This window comes from Dasypus novemcinctus, chromosome 19 (assembly GCF_030445035.2).
Source record: "Dasypus novemcinctus isolate mDasNov1 chromosome 19, mDasNov1.1.hap2, whole genome shotgun sequence".
In the NCBI taxonomy this organism is placed as follows: Eukaryota; Metazoa; Chordata; class Mammalia; order Cingulata; family Dasypodidae; genus Dasypus; species Dasypus novemcinctus.
Window position 1 is genome coordinate 71,601,998 of NC_080691.1, and position 16,271 is coordinate 71,618,268.

Here is a 16,271-nt window from a genome sequence, read left to right on the forward strand (position 1 = left end):
TCATTAAAGAAAATATAAAAAACATGTTAAATATGTTAATTTATATTCTCTAAGTACAATGTATGAGGTATTTTCAGGGCTGATTATGCTTTTTTTCCCCATTGATACTTGTTCACAGTATCTTGTTTCCTTATATGTTTTGTCATGTATCTTTGATATAAGAGAGAAAGTTATAGGAATTCTGTCTTTTATGCATGATTTTTCTGTAAACCTACAACTTATCTAATAAAATTGTTTTTAAATTTAAAATAAAAAAAAAAAAGAAAAGAAGACAAGCAGGCACAGAGAGCACAGAACAACGAACAGACAGAAAGCAGACAGCAAGTAAGCTGGTGGGGGGGGGGAGGAGAAATAATTCTTTAAACAAAACCACACTTGCAAACCACACTCCATAGGAGATGCCCAGGGGCAGGGGACAGGAGGAGACAGGCTAGCAGAGAGGAGGCCACAGAAGCTGGGGAAGTAGACAAGCTCTCCGGGGGAGTGGAACAGGCAAAGAGAGGTTGGATGGGTTGTTGAGCCCTGCAGGCAGCCAACACTCATGGAGGACTTATTTTGTGCCATGCTGTGGGATACAGTGGTGAACAAAACAGATGAAGATCCCTGCCCTGGTGTGGCCCCTGACAAAGTGAAATTTAGAATTACCCTATGACCCAGCAATCCCATTCTGAGGTATATACCCCAAAGAATTGAAAACAGGGACTCAAACAGATACTTGTACGTCAATTGAATTATTGTGTATTATTCACAATAGTGAAAAGGGGGAAACAATCCAAGCATCCATTGGCAGAAAAATGGCTAAACAAAATGTGGTCTAGCCATGCAGGGGAATATTATTCAGCCATAAAAAAGAATGAATCTCTGATACCTACAACAATATGGATGGATCTTGAAGGCATTATGCTGAATGAAAGAAGGCAAGATGCAAAAGGACAAACATGGTTTGATGCCACTGATTTGAAAACATCCAGAATCAGCAAATTCAGAGGGACAGAAAGTAGATTAAAGGTTACCAGGGGCAGAGGGAGAGGAGAAATGGGGAGTAATTGCTTAATGGGGACAAAGTTTCTGTTTTATTAGTGGATAGTGGTAGAAGTTACACCACACCATGAATGTAATTAATGCCCCTGAATTGTACACTTAAAAATGATCAGAATGACAACGTTTAGGCTACATATATGTTATTACAATAAAACAAAATAGAAAAAGCCCTGCCCTGGTGGACTTCACATTCTGTTGAAGAGAGACAGACAAATAGATAAGCAAAACAAAATATGTAATTATATTAGTTTTATGAGCTAAAGGAGAAGAATAAAGCAGCAGGCAGTGTGGATAGATGTGTCTGGGAGGTGGGAGGCCATGACTAGTAAAGTCCCATTAGAAGGTGTTTGGATAAACATCAAGAGGAGGCCACAGAGGGAGCCATGGGGAGATCTGGAGGGACAGCATTCCAGCAACAACAAATGCAAAGGTCCTGAGGCAGGAGGGTGCTAGGTCTTCCCCCCAATAGGAGGAAGGCAATATGGTTGGAAATGAATGAGGGGGAAAGAGTAATAAGAGTTGAAATCAAGACGAAATATTTTGCAGAAGGAAACTGGTTAACTTAAAATTTTTTTTTTTGATGTTTCTATTATATGAGTCTTGTAAAAAAAAATTCAAAAGGGACAAAGATGGTAAAAAGGTGAACATTTTTTCTCCTCTTTCCACTCACCCAATTACCTGTTACCAGATTTGTGATTATTCTTCCAGAAAGTCTATGTATTTTCTTAATTTTCTAAGAGCCTCATATGATATTGTACCAGTAATTCACTCTCACTGTAGAAAAATTACGAGAATGCAGATCCGCAGGGGGTCCCTTCTTGAGCCACAGCTAGCAGTTTGGTGTTACTGCTGGGAATACTTTGTGTGTGGGTGGGTGACTTGTGAACTTTTTAAAGACAAGGTGGGGCAGAATGCAGCGAGCTCCGAAGATTATTCAGGATGCAGGGGCCCGGGGGCGTGCACACGTGGCACCCATTGGTCTGCAAAGTCGGCCCACCCCTGCAGAGGACAAAGGACCAGGGTCCGGGACGGGACAAAGAGCTCGGCTGCGCCTGCGCAGCACCCTCGCGGGCGCCCTTGGTGTCCTCGGGGCGCGGTCTCGCGCTCGGCCCCGCCTCCTGTGGCGGCGCGCGCAGGTCGCGGTGACGTCAAGGCAGAGTTGCCATGGCGGCGCTGAGGGGTCTGGTGGCGGCGCTGGAGTCGTACAGGGGCCGGGACCGCCTGGTGAGGCTGGGGCTGGCTTGGGGCTACCTACCGGGCCGCCGTCCGCCCCGCGTCGCGGAAGTCGCGGCGAAGCATGGCCAGAGGACTTGGAGTTTGGTCAGGAGCTCAGAGCTGGGGAAACCGAGGCACAGATGGTGGACGGGATCGCTCCAGATCCTTCGAAGCGGAGGCCCTCTCCAAACCGGGCTGGAACCAGGTCCCCCGGCGCTGGGCGCTTAGATTGTTCCAGCCAACCCAGCATGGCGGGGCATTTATGTACCAACCAAATCCCCACGGTTGGACCCTTGAGATTTGACCAGGCTCGGATAATTGGGTCCTGGGTTGCCCAGAGCAACCTCATACAGGGATTTAGGATGTTGCAGAGCTTCCCTCAGGCTGGGAATTTAGGGTGCAAGCAAATCCCCTGTAGTTGGACATTTAGACTGTTCCAGCCAACTCAGTACCAGGGAACCCACCGTGCCCAGGCTCTTGAAATTGGCATGCCCAGCCACGGTGGGTTCCAACAAAACCCCTATAGCTGGCCATTTAGGTTGTTCTAGCCAACCCAGCAGGGCTGGACCTTACATACCAACCAAATGCCTGGGGTTGGGCATTTAAGATCTGACCCAGGCCCCTGTAGTTGGTTGCTGGGTTGCCCAGAACAATTTCATATTGGGACTTCTGTTGTTGCAGGGCTTCCCCCATGACTAGATATTTAAATTCTGATCAAATCCCCTCCAGTTGGATATGTAGGTTGTTCTTCCAGGCCTCTGAGGTTGGGCTTTTAGACTGGCCAATTTTCTATCAGTGGGATTTTCATTGTACCAGGGACAGAACTGTGACTGGGCATTTAGTTTCCAACCATATCCTCTGGGATTGGGCATTCAGGTTTCAACAAATGCCCCCAAGTTGAATATTTAGATGGCAGTGTTTTGCCATGACAAAGGGGCTGAAAAGGAATTATGAGTAAAAATATTATTAAAAACTATAGGAAAAAGCAATTTCTGGAAAAAAAACCATGTGAAATAAATATGAAAGGGTGGTGAACCTGACTAAGTGCACGATGTTCCAAATTGCCTATGGATGAGTTCCTTCTCACTAAAATTATCGAACCAGATTATCATTTTGTCTACTGGGTTGAGGGCAGACCACTTTCTCTAGTCCCTGGCCTAGCCCTAGGCTTTGGCTCCGCCAGGTAGATGCAAATGTACACTTTGGCCTAGTCCTCCTGCCTGCTGGGTAAAGAAGGATCCAGAAGGAGGGAAATGGGACTTTCGTTTTCTTGTTCCTGTCACGCTGTCTCTAAACACTGTGCCCCTGGGTGACCTGAGCCATCAGCCCATTAAACTGTGGTGCCTCTTGGATAGTGACTTCCTGTTTCTCCATTTGTCCCACCTACAGGTATCTTTTCACCCTTCCAGCTTTTTTTGGAAGTTTGTGGAGTTAGAATCTTCCGCGTGCTTGATCCCTTGGGGCCAGGTCAGGGTGATGATGCAGCTCAGTGGAGAGGCAGGGCCGTCCTGACTGTTTCTGGTTTCTCGCAGATCCGAACACTGGGGTACTGCTGCCACCTGGTCGGTGGGGTCCTCGTGGAGCAATGTTCCGGGTCAGACTTGGGGACGCGCCTGCTGGCACTGTCCACCGAGCTTAGCCACTGCAGGACCGTCCTGAGGCTCTTCGACGACCTGGCCATGTTCGCCTACACCAAGCAGTATGGCCTAGGGACAGAGGTAAGTGGGCGTCTGGGGTCACGGGGAGGTATGGCTTCCAAAGTGCTTCCTATGTGGACAGTTTATTATTTTTAGATTTTTTAGATTTTACTTTCTTGGGGCAGTCAGATGTTCTCATTTTGATTAAAAATTTTAAAACAGTTTCTTAAAAAAGTGGATATATTTGCATGTTCCAAATTCAAACGGCTCAAATGTAATATATAAAATAAAATATATTTTATATATGATAAACAATATAAATTAAATAAACATAACTATATTAACTATAGTAGATCTTATGAATATAACAAATATAACCAATAAATGTAACTAATATAATATAATATAATATAATATAATATAATATAATATAATATAAATAATTTAAAAGTCTACATCCTTCCTGACCTCCTCAGGTCCCCAGTTTTCCTCCTTAGAGGGAGCGACTATTACCAGCTTCCTGTGTCTCCCTCATGAAATTTCCTATACCTTCACAAGCAAATACCTGTTGTTTACCTAAATAATTGCATGCCGTTTATACTCTTCTGCCACTTGCTTTTTTCCTTTGCCTTTTTAACTTGGAGATCTTTCCATATCAGTCCAAAGAGAGTGTCCTCATTCTTCATGCACACCTCGTGCTCTGCTCCACAGACGTACTGCCATGTATTTAACCCAGTCCCCTGTGGCTGGATGTGTAGCTTAGTTATAATGATTCACTGTTACGGATGGTCTCACGGGAGAGCGGCCTGTTCCTCCTCATTGCACACAGGTCGCCGTAGATCTGAAGCAGAGGTGGTCCTGCCCTCCTGGTCTGAGAGGCTGCCCCAGGCCAGTTCTGCTGAGGCACGTCCCTCCCTGGCTGCCCTGCCTGTCCCCCTGCCTTCCCATGGCCTGGCGGTCTCAAGTCACTCCTGTTTTCGGTTTCGTACCTGTCTCCACATCCTCCCCTTTGTCTGATTGATCACTTCCCATGCATCTGTGGAGACCTTCCCTCCCCACCCACGTATCTGCTCTGCTCAGGTCCTCCTTTGTCCCTCATACATTCCTGGGCCAGAACAAGAGCCCCTCTTTGTTGAGTCCTGTGTTTGTGTGCCCCCTTACCCCTGCCATGAACTTCTCCTTTCTTATCCCCAGGTTAGAGTCCAAACCCTGCCTCTCTTCAGGGAGTGTGGGAGAAGGAGCACATTGGGGTGGGGGCCCCCAGTAGGCGGCACAGGGTCCCAAGCAGGAGGGGGGACCATGGAGTGAGGATCAGAACCTAGGAGGAAACAGGAGCACTGCTGGCCAGGAGGGAGAGGGGGCGGGGTGGGGGTTCCTGGAAAGACGGAGAGGAGGAAGGGGGTATGGTAGGCAGTGAGGATGCCAAGGGTAAAGGCAGGGAGGGAAGCTGGGGCCTGGGAATGTAAAAATTCCCAGTGCCTGGGCCCCACCTCAGCCCTAGAAAGCGAGAATTTCTGGGGCTGGCACCCAGACATAGGCTTGACACACCACAGGGGGCTCCGTTGTGTAGCCTGGTAGAGACCTGCGGCTCCAAAGAGCCTGGCTGCCGAAAAGCAGAAATCACGCCTTTGTGTGGGACCCCAGCCTCCGAGCCTTTGTTCTGCAGAGGCCAGAGCTGGCCAGAGTTGCTCACAGGCCCGCCTGCCTGGCCTGGACTTTGACCTTGTGACTGGAGTGGGGCAATCTTCCTGGTGGGTGGGGCACCTGGTGTGGGCCCCATCCCTGGCCCTTGTCCCCGTCTCTCCTTGCCCCACAGGAGGAAGATGTCTTTGTCCGCTGGTTGTCTGTCCTGGGCAACGTGGCAGACCAGCTCTACTACCCCTGCGAGCACATTGCCTGGGCCGCTGACGCCAAGGTCCTCCGTGTGGACTCTGCCCGGTGGTGGGCTCTGAGCACGGCTCTCTGGGGCCTCTCCCTGCTTCTGGGGATTGCCAGGTGAGCAGCGTCACTGGCAGCCAGCAGGCCAGACGGGAGCTCTTGGGGTCAGCATCAGTGGACTGTTGCAGGCTGGAAGTTTGCGAGCGTTTGCCTCCTCTCCTTTTTGTTGCAAACCCACTGTATGAGTTTCCCATTGGTGCTGTAGCAAATGACCACAAACACAGTGGCACAAAACAACACAAATGGGAGAGTAGGTATAGCTCAGTGGTTTGAGCTCCTGCTTCCCATATATGAGATCTTGGGTTCAATCCCCGGTACCTCCTAAAAAAACCCACAAAAACACACAAACATATTGTCTTACAGTGTTCTGGAGGTTAGAGGTCCAACGTGGGTCTCACAGGGCTAAAATCAAGGTGGCGGCAGGACTATGTTCCATCTGGAGACTCTAGGGGAGAACCCGTTTGCTCCTTGGTCTTTTCCAGCTTCTAGAGGCTACCCACCTTCCTTGGCGCATGGCCTCATCCTCTGTCTTCTAAACATTCCTCTGTGGCCTCTACTTCTGTTGTCATCATAGCTCCTTTCTCTTATTCCAATCTTCTGCTTTTTAAAAAAATTTTTGTGTATTTTATTTAGCCCAGTATATCCCGAATATTATCATTTCAGCTTGTAATCCATACACAGTTTGTAATGGGATTTTTCACTTTTTTTTTTTTCATACTAAGCGTCCCAAGTCAGGTGTGTTGTTCACACTCCCAGCACATCTCTGTTTGTCCGAGCCACGTCTCAGGTACTCGAGAGGCACATGTGGCTGCTGTCCTGGACAGTTCCGGATCACTTTGTACCAGATGCCAGAGTGGGAGGGTTAACAGGGTCCTAGAGTCAGACCGTGGACATTGTCATCTGTCCCACAGGAATGCCAACGGCTTCAGGGCCTCTGGATTGACGGGGATGGAAAGGAATGCACTAGGCCGGGGCTGCCTTCTTTTTCCAAGGCCCCCGGTGAGGCCATTGGGCCCCCCGAGATAATCCAGAGCACCCTCGCCAGCTCAGGGCCCTTAACCTAGTCCCATCTGCAAGTTCTGTTTGGCCAGATATGGCCACATAGTCACAGGTTCCAGGGACTAGGTTGGGGGCATCTTCGGGGGGGTGTCACATTCTTCAGTGACTATACCCAGGACAAAGAAGTAACTAGGAGCCCTGGAGAGCAGTGGCCAGCTGTGGGCTTCTCCCCAGGTCCCTGAGTCCTGCCTGAGCGGCTCATCGGCTGACGCCCCCAAATGACACAGCTCACGGTTCCTGGATGGCTTCCAAACCACACGGTTGCCAAGAACTTTCAAATCTGGTTTCCTTCCAAAGCTTTTCCTCTTTTCAGATTTGCTGAGTCACTTTGCTCAGCATCCCCTGCCCCAGGAAACACAAGGAGGAACAGGAGCTCTGGGTCCTCGTGTTCTATATATTTTTTTGGGGGGGGGGTGGTGGTGGTGGTGGAGTGGAGGGAGTTCCTCTTTTTAAAAAAAAATTTTTAGGGGCTTGCATATATACAAAATAACATTTCCCATTTCAGTCACTTTCAAGGGCACACTTGAGTGGGTGGTAATACCTTCACAGTATTGTGCCCCCATCACCAGTGGCCATTCCACCACCGTACTGCAACTCTGTAGCCGTTAAAGCCTGAACTCCCCATTCCCCACCCTACTCCCAACCCCAGAACCTGCAGTCTACCTTCTGTCTCTCTGAATTTGCCTATTCCAGCTATTTCGTATGCTTTAGTCACAGCAGCGGCCTCTCCCATCCCTGAAATGAGGCACGGCTGCCCCCAGCCCCTGGTGTACTTGCACTTCTTTGGTTCTGACACAGGATTGGGGCGGGAGTCGGGGCTAGGGTGGGGAGACCTGATTTTGAGCCCCAGGTCTGCTGTGCCCTGGCCCTGAGCCAGGCACTGAAGTTAGCTCTTCTTGTTTCCTCCTCCTCTTACAGAGGCCTCTACTCTAATTCTAGGCTGATGGAGACCGTCTGGGAAATGGAGGTGCCCCAGAATAGAAACGAGACTCCCCCGCAGTCCCCCCCAGAGCTCCCCACTGCTTAGAGTCTGGCCATTCTCCTCAGCCTTCTGCCTTAGAGTCTGCCGACATTTTTCGTGCTCGCCTGGTGGTCTTAATTTCAGGGCCGCCCGTCTCTCCTTTATCTCCATGACTCCTTTACCTCCACGGTTGTCCTCTGTACATGCAGCTCACTACCTCTGATTTGGAATTGGCCGTGCCTCCCCCCAGGCATGGGCCACCGAGTGGGCTCGGGGTCCCTGGGGGCCCCTGGGCCAGGCAGTGGAGCATCCTGGGGCTGCAGCTGTAGGACAGCCTCATTTCCTGGTCTCGGACCCCAAGAGACCTCTCATTCTTGTTATAGGGGCAGCCTTGAGCCTGCTCATTTTTTTTCCCCCTTAAGCTTTTTATTTTGAAATAATGGCAAATGTATCAGATAGTGGCAAAAATAATGCCAAAATCCATCCTGAGAACTCCTGCATCACCTGCACATACCTCCTTGATTTTTAGAGCATGTAGCTCTTCCATCATCCAAGTGGATTTGGTGTGAGCCAGGAAGCTGGACTCCGGAAGCATTGGGTGTGTGGACTTGGGGCGCTCAGGGCCTCGGGGTGCAGGAGAGTCACCTGGGAGGTTGTTACAATGCAGAAGCCTGGGGTGGGGGTGGGGGGTGCAATGCAGATGCCTGGGCCAGGAGCCCAGAGGTTCTGGTTCCACAGGCTTGGGGGCCCCAGGAATCAGGGTTTTGCCCGAGTGTCCCCAGGTGGCTCTGAAGCAGGCCTGCTTAGCATGCCCCAGACTTGCTGGGCCATGACACCTGCTGGATCCACAGAGGGAAAGCCTGCATGGTGGCCAGAGACATGTGAGCAGGCTCTGGACAGCCTGGGTAGGGAGTCCGGCAAGGTCAGTCCTCCCACAGGCAGGACTCAGCGCTTCTCATTCTGGCCATGCTGGGAAGCACTGGAAGCCGCCCACCTGAGAGCCCCTTCCTCAGCCCGTGGATGCCAGCCCCTCAGGGCCCGGAGAGGCGTCCAGTCATCTCCGGCAGATCTGGCCAGTGTTCAGGGCGTGTCCAAGTTGTGTGGGGGTGTGAGTGTGTGCTGGGGCTGGCCTGGTGCCCATCTGGCCTGATCTCCACATCTAACGGGCAAGGCGGCTGAGCCCAGGAGAGGGAGAGCAGCGCCCCGGGGTGGTCCTGGTGCTTGGCAGCCAGTCCCATGGGCAAGCCTCTGTGTCCTGGTCCTCTGGTGGCCGCCTTGTGTCTGTGAGGCGAAGTGAAGGTGTGCTGTTCTGGGAGATGGGGGCCCCTGACCGTGTCCCCAGGGGCCGGGCCAGGGCCTAGCTTGCCCCTCAGAGGTGTTGATGCCTCTGACTCTGCTGCCGGGGGCCCAGGCATGTTGGGATTCTGGGAGCTTCTGAGGTGCAGCCAGGTCTGGAGCGCTGGGAGGGAGCAGGACCATTGGTGGCTGGGAAAGGGAGATGCCCCTGCCTGCTGTCCCCAGCCCTCCATGCTCCTCTGTGGCGTTGCAGGTCCCTGTGGATGGTGCTGAGGCTGAGGCAGAAGCTGAGGAGCCCCCCGATGGCCTTCACCAGGTAGGGTGGCTAGTGCTTCACCCAGGGGAGATGGACCCCCAGGCGAAGGCCCAGATTGCCAGCTCTTAGCTCCTGCCCCTGTGCCAGGCCCCAGGCAGGGGGTCCATGATGGGTGCTGGGTAACCAGGCCCCTCACAGCAGCTTCCACGCTGGGGGCAGTGCCTTTTACAGATGGGGAAACCGAGGCTTGCTGAGTCCCATTGCCAGGAAGGCACCAAATAAAGACTCAGAGCCCAGGCTCATAGAGCCTTTGTGGCCACGCCTCCAGCAGGGAGGGTGATCCCTGGAAGGAGTCATCCTCCCGAGGACGATGGCTGTGGTCTCTCAGCCTGGAAGCACGGTGGATTGATCAGGTCCCGGTCCACGGGTGGTTCAGCCCGTGATTGGCACTGCCGAGATGGGCCCCTGTCCCTCCCCCCGAGCCACTGGCCTGAGACTTGGCCCGGAGCTGAGGGAGGTGTGATGACAAGGCCAGGAACCCACCCCTCCAGCCAGACACCAACCCCACCCCCTGCCTGGGGTGTTGATTCGAGACTCAGGTCCCTGGCCCGTGCCCTGTGGACGCTATGGCTCTCCCTGGGATGTGGGATGGGGACTCGGTTGCCGTGGAGCCGCCCTGAGCCTCACCACCTCGCCCCCCACAGCCGGCTGCCACCGGGCAAGCGGAGGGCCGTGGAGGCCCAGATCCAGGCAGAGGTGCTGACGCTTCTGAGCAACCTGGCGGACCTGGGCAACGCCGTGCACTGGCTGCCCCCGGGGCTGCTGTGGGCCGGCCGCCTCCCTGCCTGGCTTGTGGGCCTCCTGGGCACCGTCTCCTCCCTGCTCAGCATGTACCAGGCCGCCCAGGCCCGTGGCAGCCGGGCCGATGCCACCACGCCGTGACAGCCAGGGGACCCACCACAGAGGCCCTCTGAGGCTGAGCAGGACGCCCCAGGGCAAAGGCCAGGGTCTTTAAGCAGATCAACAGCGGGTGTGGGGAGATGAATTTGAGGAGCGGAGCATGCTGGGAACAGGCCGTGGAGCAAACCCAGCCTGGCCGGAGGCTGGGGGCTGGTATTGGGGGCAGCGCCCTTTCCACCCAGGCCATGCCTCTGGATCCTTGAGGAAGCCTCCTCTCTGGGCCCCGGAGCAGGAAATGCCCTGGAAGAAGAGGAAGCAGCTGCAGGCCTCGCACAGGGCCTGCTTCCTCGCTGGCAGCTGCATCTTGCAGAGGCAGGAAGTCTATAATGTGGAGCCTTCGAGAAAAGGAGCCTGTAATGGGAATAAGTGAACATGGAGGGCTGGGGCCAGGCTTGGGTGTGAAATGAAGGTTCGCCTCACTCCTTCCCCCTTGCCGCTGGCAGGCCCGCGCTGGCTGCCCGTGCACCTTCTAGCCCTCCCTTGGGGTGGGGGGGCGCAGGTGTCACCGCTGGGCCCCCCGTGGGACTGGGGTGCAGTGAGGAACCTGCCCTCCCAAGCCCTCCTGCAGGCATCTTCTGGGGCATTCTCGGCCTGGTGGGCCTTTTCCATCTTGTCCAGTGCTGCCTGGCCAGCCCCCGAGGGTTCTCTGGCCATCCAGGGCCGTCCTCTTGGCCCCACAGTCTTGGTGCATGGGGGCTGAGGCACCCACTCCCTCCTGGTCACTGCGGTGGTGGCCACTGCTGGGCTGAGGCAGCTGCTGCCTCTGGAACACCTGCCTCCCAGCCACAGCGGGGACCAGTCACCCCTCGCCCAATTGCCCCCGCCCTCAGGCTTGGTCTGAGCATCTGGTGAGCCCCGAGCTCCAACCCAGGCCCCAGGCACTGGCATCCTTGAAGACTGCTCGTGCCTCCCCTTCTCCCTCCAGAGAACATGGTAGGAAGGGACCGCTCTGTCTAGTTAGCCTGACTGGTGCAAGCAACATCCGGGGGGCCGCGTGTGGCCTCGGGCAGGTGTCGGGGGACTGTGCCCAGGTGGGAACGTGTTGTGTTGTCCCTGGTCTCGCCAGCACCCTGATGGGCCACCAAAACGCAAGTGGCACCACCTGCTGGGCACTGTGGACAGCCTAAGGCTTCCCGTGATCCTGACTGCATTTGCAGTTTTTACCTGGAAGGCACCATGGGCCATGAGCGAGCTGGGATGCTGGGGGCTGGAGGCTCACCCTGAGCAGTACCGTGGGGTGCAGAAGGGGGCCCCGCCCCGGCCGAGCCTGCGCTGGCTTGTGTATCGGGGCTCGCTCTGCCCCAGTCTCACAAGCAGGAGCTCTGGACTGGGGCGGCCGGGCCAAGCTCCCCGTCCCTCCCGCGGGGGCTGCAGGCTTGCCTGGCCCTTAGCTCCCCAGGCATCAGCAAGGTACAGGGGTGGCCTCAGAGCAGCACCCCATTACCTGGAGACTCATGGGGTAATACCCTGGGGACGGTCTGTACTCATTTGTGGGGAAGCTACGTGACCAGGTGCCCCGAGGACATACAAAGCCAAGTTAGCGACAGCGTACGCAGGGAAGGCCTAGGTATCAACCATGTGTGATGAGGGCATGCAACAGGAGGGATGGATCCTTCCAGAAAGGGAGGCCCACCTCCTACTCCCTGAGCTGGTGTCCAGAAGTTTTTTTTTTCTGTTTTTTTAAAAAACCCAGCTTTATTGAGATATAATTCACATACCACATATTTCATCCATTTAACAGAGAGCAGACAACTGGGGGGTGGGGAAGGGGAGAGAAATAAAAAAAATATTTAAAAAAATAAAGTGGACAATTCAGTGGCTTTTACTTTAGTGAGAGTTGGGCAACCATCACCACAATCAATTTTAGAACATTTTCATCACCCCTAAAAAGAAGCCCCATGTCCCTTAGCTGTCACCCCAGTCCCTCCACCCTCCCCAAGCTTGGCAACCACTAATCTTTCTCTTTCTGTAAGTTTGCCCACTCTGGTCCTGGGCCTCCGAAGCTTTTTGGGGCTGGGACTGAGTCCCTTTGAGAACCCCTTAATGACCACGGACTCTGCAGAAAATGTGCACACTGTTTTGGGGTGTTCACAGACTCCTCCCCCTCCGCCGCCCACAGTGGAGCTCTGCTGGTGGAGGCTGGAGACATTCTGGATGAAGGGGCTGACCTAGCAGAGGCAGGCAGGCCTGAGGAGGCTCAAGGCTGGGGAAGACTGGGGTGGGGGGTCCTTCCTCCAGCATTGCGAGGGGCTCAACAGCATCCAGACCAGGGGTGCAGACTCCCCGGGTGCTCCCTGTAGGCCCGGCCTCCCTGCGGGCCTGGGTGAAGAGCCAGCCACGGGGCCTCCAGCTGTAGCTCCTGCCTCAGACACCCGCCTACCACCCACACTCCTGGCTGCTTTCCCAACCTTCCTCCATTCCGACGGGCCCCTCCTGGATAGATCCACACCCTCCAGAGTCATTTTCTGATAGACTGCAGCCCAGTATTTTCTGTGGCCAGGCACTTAACCCAGGTGTATGGACTGAATGGAGGATTGATGTGGGTGGGCAAATGTGCACCCTCCTGTGTAATCAGGGTCCCTAGCTTTCATCAGGTCCTTACACAGGTCTTTGACCCAAGAAAGGTTGAAAAAGACCCTTATATGTGCTTGGTCAAATTGGGAAAAAAAAAAAAGGAGATCCCTAATATTCATCATCAGGAAAATAGCTAAACAAATTGTGGTCCTTCCATACAGCTGCATATTACTCAGCAATAAGAACAACTACTTAAAAAACACAGCACAAAGTGAACCTCAGAAACCCTGTGCTGCAGGAATGAAGCCAGGCACAGAAGACTAGATACTGCTGCGTTCCACTGATAGGAAGTTCTAGAACAGGAAGACCAGTCAATGGTGACAGGAAGCAGACCAGTGGGTGCCTCTGGGGGTGGGAATGGAGAGGGTCAGGTGTGAAAGCCCTGGGTGAATGGGTATAGAAGATACTCTGTATCTTGGTTAGGGCATGGGTTATCTGCATACATTTGTCAAAACCCATCTGTCATGGGTAGAATCGGGTCCACCCAAAAGATACGGGTTAAAGTCCTAATCCCCAGCACGTCAGAATGTAGAAATAGGGACTTCAAAGATGGAATCAGACAAGTTAACAGGAGGTCCTACTGGAGGAGGGTGGGTTCTTCATCCCATGCGACTGGTGTCCTTATAAGAAGAGGAGAAATGGACAGAGGCAGAGGGGAGATGGCCATATGTTGACTGAGGCAAAAGCTGAAACTCAAGGCTGGCCAGCAAACCAACATGCTAGCAAGAGGCAAGGGAGGATCTCCCCGACAGATTTCCAGACTGCCAGTGTCCAGAACTGTAAGACAGTAAATTCCTGTTGTTTTCAGTGCCCCAGTTGGTGATACGTTTCCGTAGCCCAGCATCCCTGGGAAATGAAGATACCATCCAGGGAAGCGGATGTGGCTCAATTGATGGAGCATCCACATACCATATAGGAGGTCTAGGGTTCTATACCCAGGGCCTCCTGACCTGTGTGGTGGGCTGGCCCACATGCAGTACTGCCGCGTGCAAGGAGTGCTGTGCCACGCAGGGGCGCCCGTGCGTAGAGGTGCCCCATGTGCAAGGAGAGCAGCCCCCTGTGAAAAAAGCGCAGTCTGCCCAGGAGTGGCGCTGCACACAAGGAGAGCTGATGCAGCGAGATGACGCAACAAGAGAGAGTTTCCCAGTGCCACCTGATAATGCAAGTGGACGCAGAAGAACACATGGCAAATGGACAGAGTAGACAATAGGGGGGTAAAGGGAGAGAAATAAATCTTAAAAAAAAAAAGACACCATTTAGCTGTACCCTCAAGATGTGCATTTGTTGGCAGTTAATCAATCTGCCTCTAAAAATAGGTTGAAAACCACCTTTACAGTGTGGATCTTCCATTGCCCTGGGTGTTCCACATCCTCTCTGCCTAGCATCTGGCCCACCAAGCACAATGCAAGGGATGGTGGTTTTTGTTATTATTTGAGGTGTGCTCCAGACCAAGCCAGTCCTTGACTTGGTGCTCAGTCAGAGAAACACTCCCCTGCTCCAAGGTTAGGCAATTGAGGGATTTAAAAAAAAAACAAACAAACAACTTTTGAGGTTGTTTTCACAATTTAATATCCCTGTATGGTAGTATGAGACTGTCTGTATCCCAGAAAAGATCTTGTCCTTAGAGCTAATCCATTACTGTGGGTGTGAACCTACTGTAGGTGGGATCTTTTGATTAGATTACTTCAGTTAAGGGCTTAGATTAGATTCAGTAAGGTGTGATCCAGGGTGGGGCTTAATCCTTTTACTGGAGACCTTCATAAAAGGATGAAGACAGGAAAAACCCCACAGAGACAGAGAGAAACCCCCAGAAGCTGACAGTGACAGAAGGGTGGAGAAGGGTGATGCTGCCTCAGGCCTCACCACGTGAGAAAGAAGTCCGAGATTGCCAATGGCCGGTTTTCATGGGGAAAAGCATCGCCTGACGAAGCTGTGGCTGGGACGTTTTCACAGCCTCATAACTGTAAGCATTTAGGTAAGAAATCCCCACTGTAAAAACTACCTCATTCCTGGTATATTGCCTTGACAGCCTCTCACAAACTAAAACACCTGGTAAGATATACAGGCATTTCCTTTGTCCCTGCCCGACTCTCCCATTGTTTTTGGGGAACCCAAGTTTCTCTCCATCCTGACCCTCCAGGATGCATCAGAGGTGCTGTACTTTGTGGGAGACTAGTTTTTATTTAAAAATGTTATTGGGATGACATTTATAGGTAACATTTCCCATTTGAACTACTTTCAAGTGTACAATCCAGCGGTGTCAATCAGCCACAATTTTGTTGCTACCATCACCACTATCCATTACCAAAATATTTCCATCACTGCAAACAGAAACTCAGCACCCTTTAAGCATGGACTCCCCATTTACCACCCTTCCTCCCAGCCCTGGCACCCTATAATCTATGTGGCCTCTATGAATTTGCATATTCTAGGTATTTCATCTGAGTGAGATCACACAATCTCTGTCCTTTGGTGTCTGGTTTATTTCACTCAACAGGTTGTTTTCAGGGTTCACCCACATTGCTGCATGTATCAGAACTTCTCTCATTTTTAAGGCTAAATAATATCCCATTGTATGTATACATCTCATTTTGTTTATCCATTCATCTGTTGATGGACACTTGGGTGGCTTCCACCTTTTGGCTATTGTGAATAATGCTACTGTGAACATTGGGGTATAAATCTAAGTTCCAGTCCCTGCTTTCAATTCTTTTGGATATATCCCTGGAAGTGGCCTGCTGGGTCATATGGTAATTCTATACTTAACTATCTGAGGAAATGCCAATCTTTTCCTTGGAGGTAGCACCATTTTATATTTCTCACAATGCATGAAGGTTCCTATTTTTCCACATCTTCACCTACACTTGGTATTTTCCATTAAAAAAAATTATAGCCATTCTAATGGGTGTAAAAGGGTCTCTGATTGTAGTTTTTTTTTTTCCTTCTTTTTGATTATAGTTTTGATTTGCATTTTCATTTGTCTGTGGTCTTTTATGTATCTTCTTTGAAAAGTATCTATTCAAATTCTTGGAGTCCAGTTATTAAGCCACAGTTTCCTTGCTCCTTCTATCCTTTGATGTTGGGACTGGGACCCTACTTTGCCAGCAGCTCCTCTCCCTACAAGAGGTATGAGAGGGAGCCTGTGGGCCTAAAAGAGGGAGAAGGAACTTGTTCATGCCTGCTGGCTTCCTGTTCCTGTAAGCCTTACCCCAGCTTTGCTTCACCCCAGCAGCGGCATTCATTGCCAAAGTGGCAGCATCTGAATCCAGTTTTTGCAGGTTTCCCAGCTCCTGCAGGACCAGCCCGAGACACAGGTGTCTGAGCTTCAGCTCCA

At 52.1% G+C, this 16,271-nt stretch overlaps 1 protein-coding gene across 1 annotated transcript; it reads left to right on the top strand.

Annotated features, from left to right (window-relative positions):
- The first annotated feature begins 2,162 nt into the window (after positions 1-2,162).
- On the top strand, positions 2,163-12,166 carry PEX11G (peroxisomal biogenesis factor 11 gamma). Its single transcript, XM_004477157.5, has 5 exons — positions 2,163-2,265; positions 3,789-3,974; positions 5,710-5,888; positions 9,401-9,463; positions 10,108-12,166. Exons 1-5 carry the CDS (start codon positions 2,206-2,208, stop codon positions 10,343-10,345), a joined length of 726 nt encoding a protein of 241 aa, XP_004477214.1. The 5' UTR covers positions 2,163-2,205; the 3' UTR covers positions 10,346-12,166.
- Positions 12,167-16,271: the final 4,105 nt, after the last annotated feature.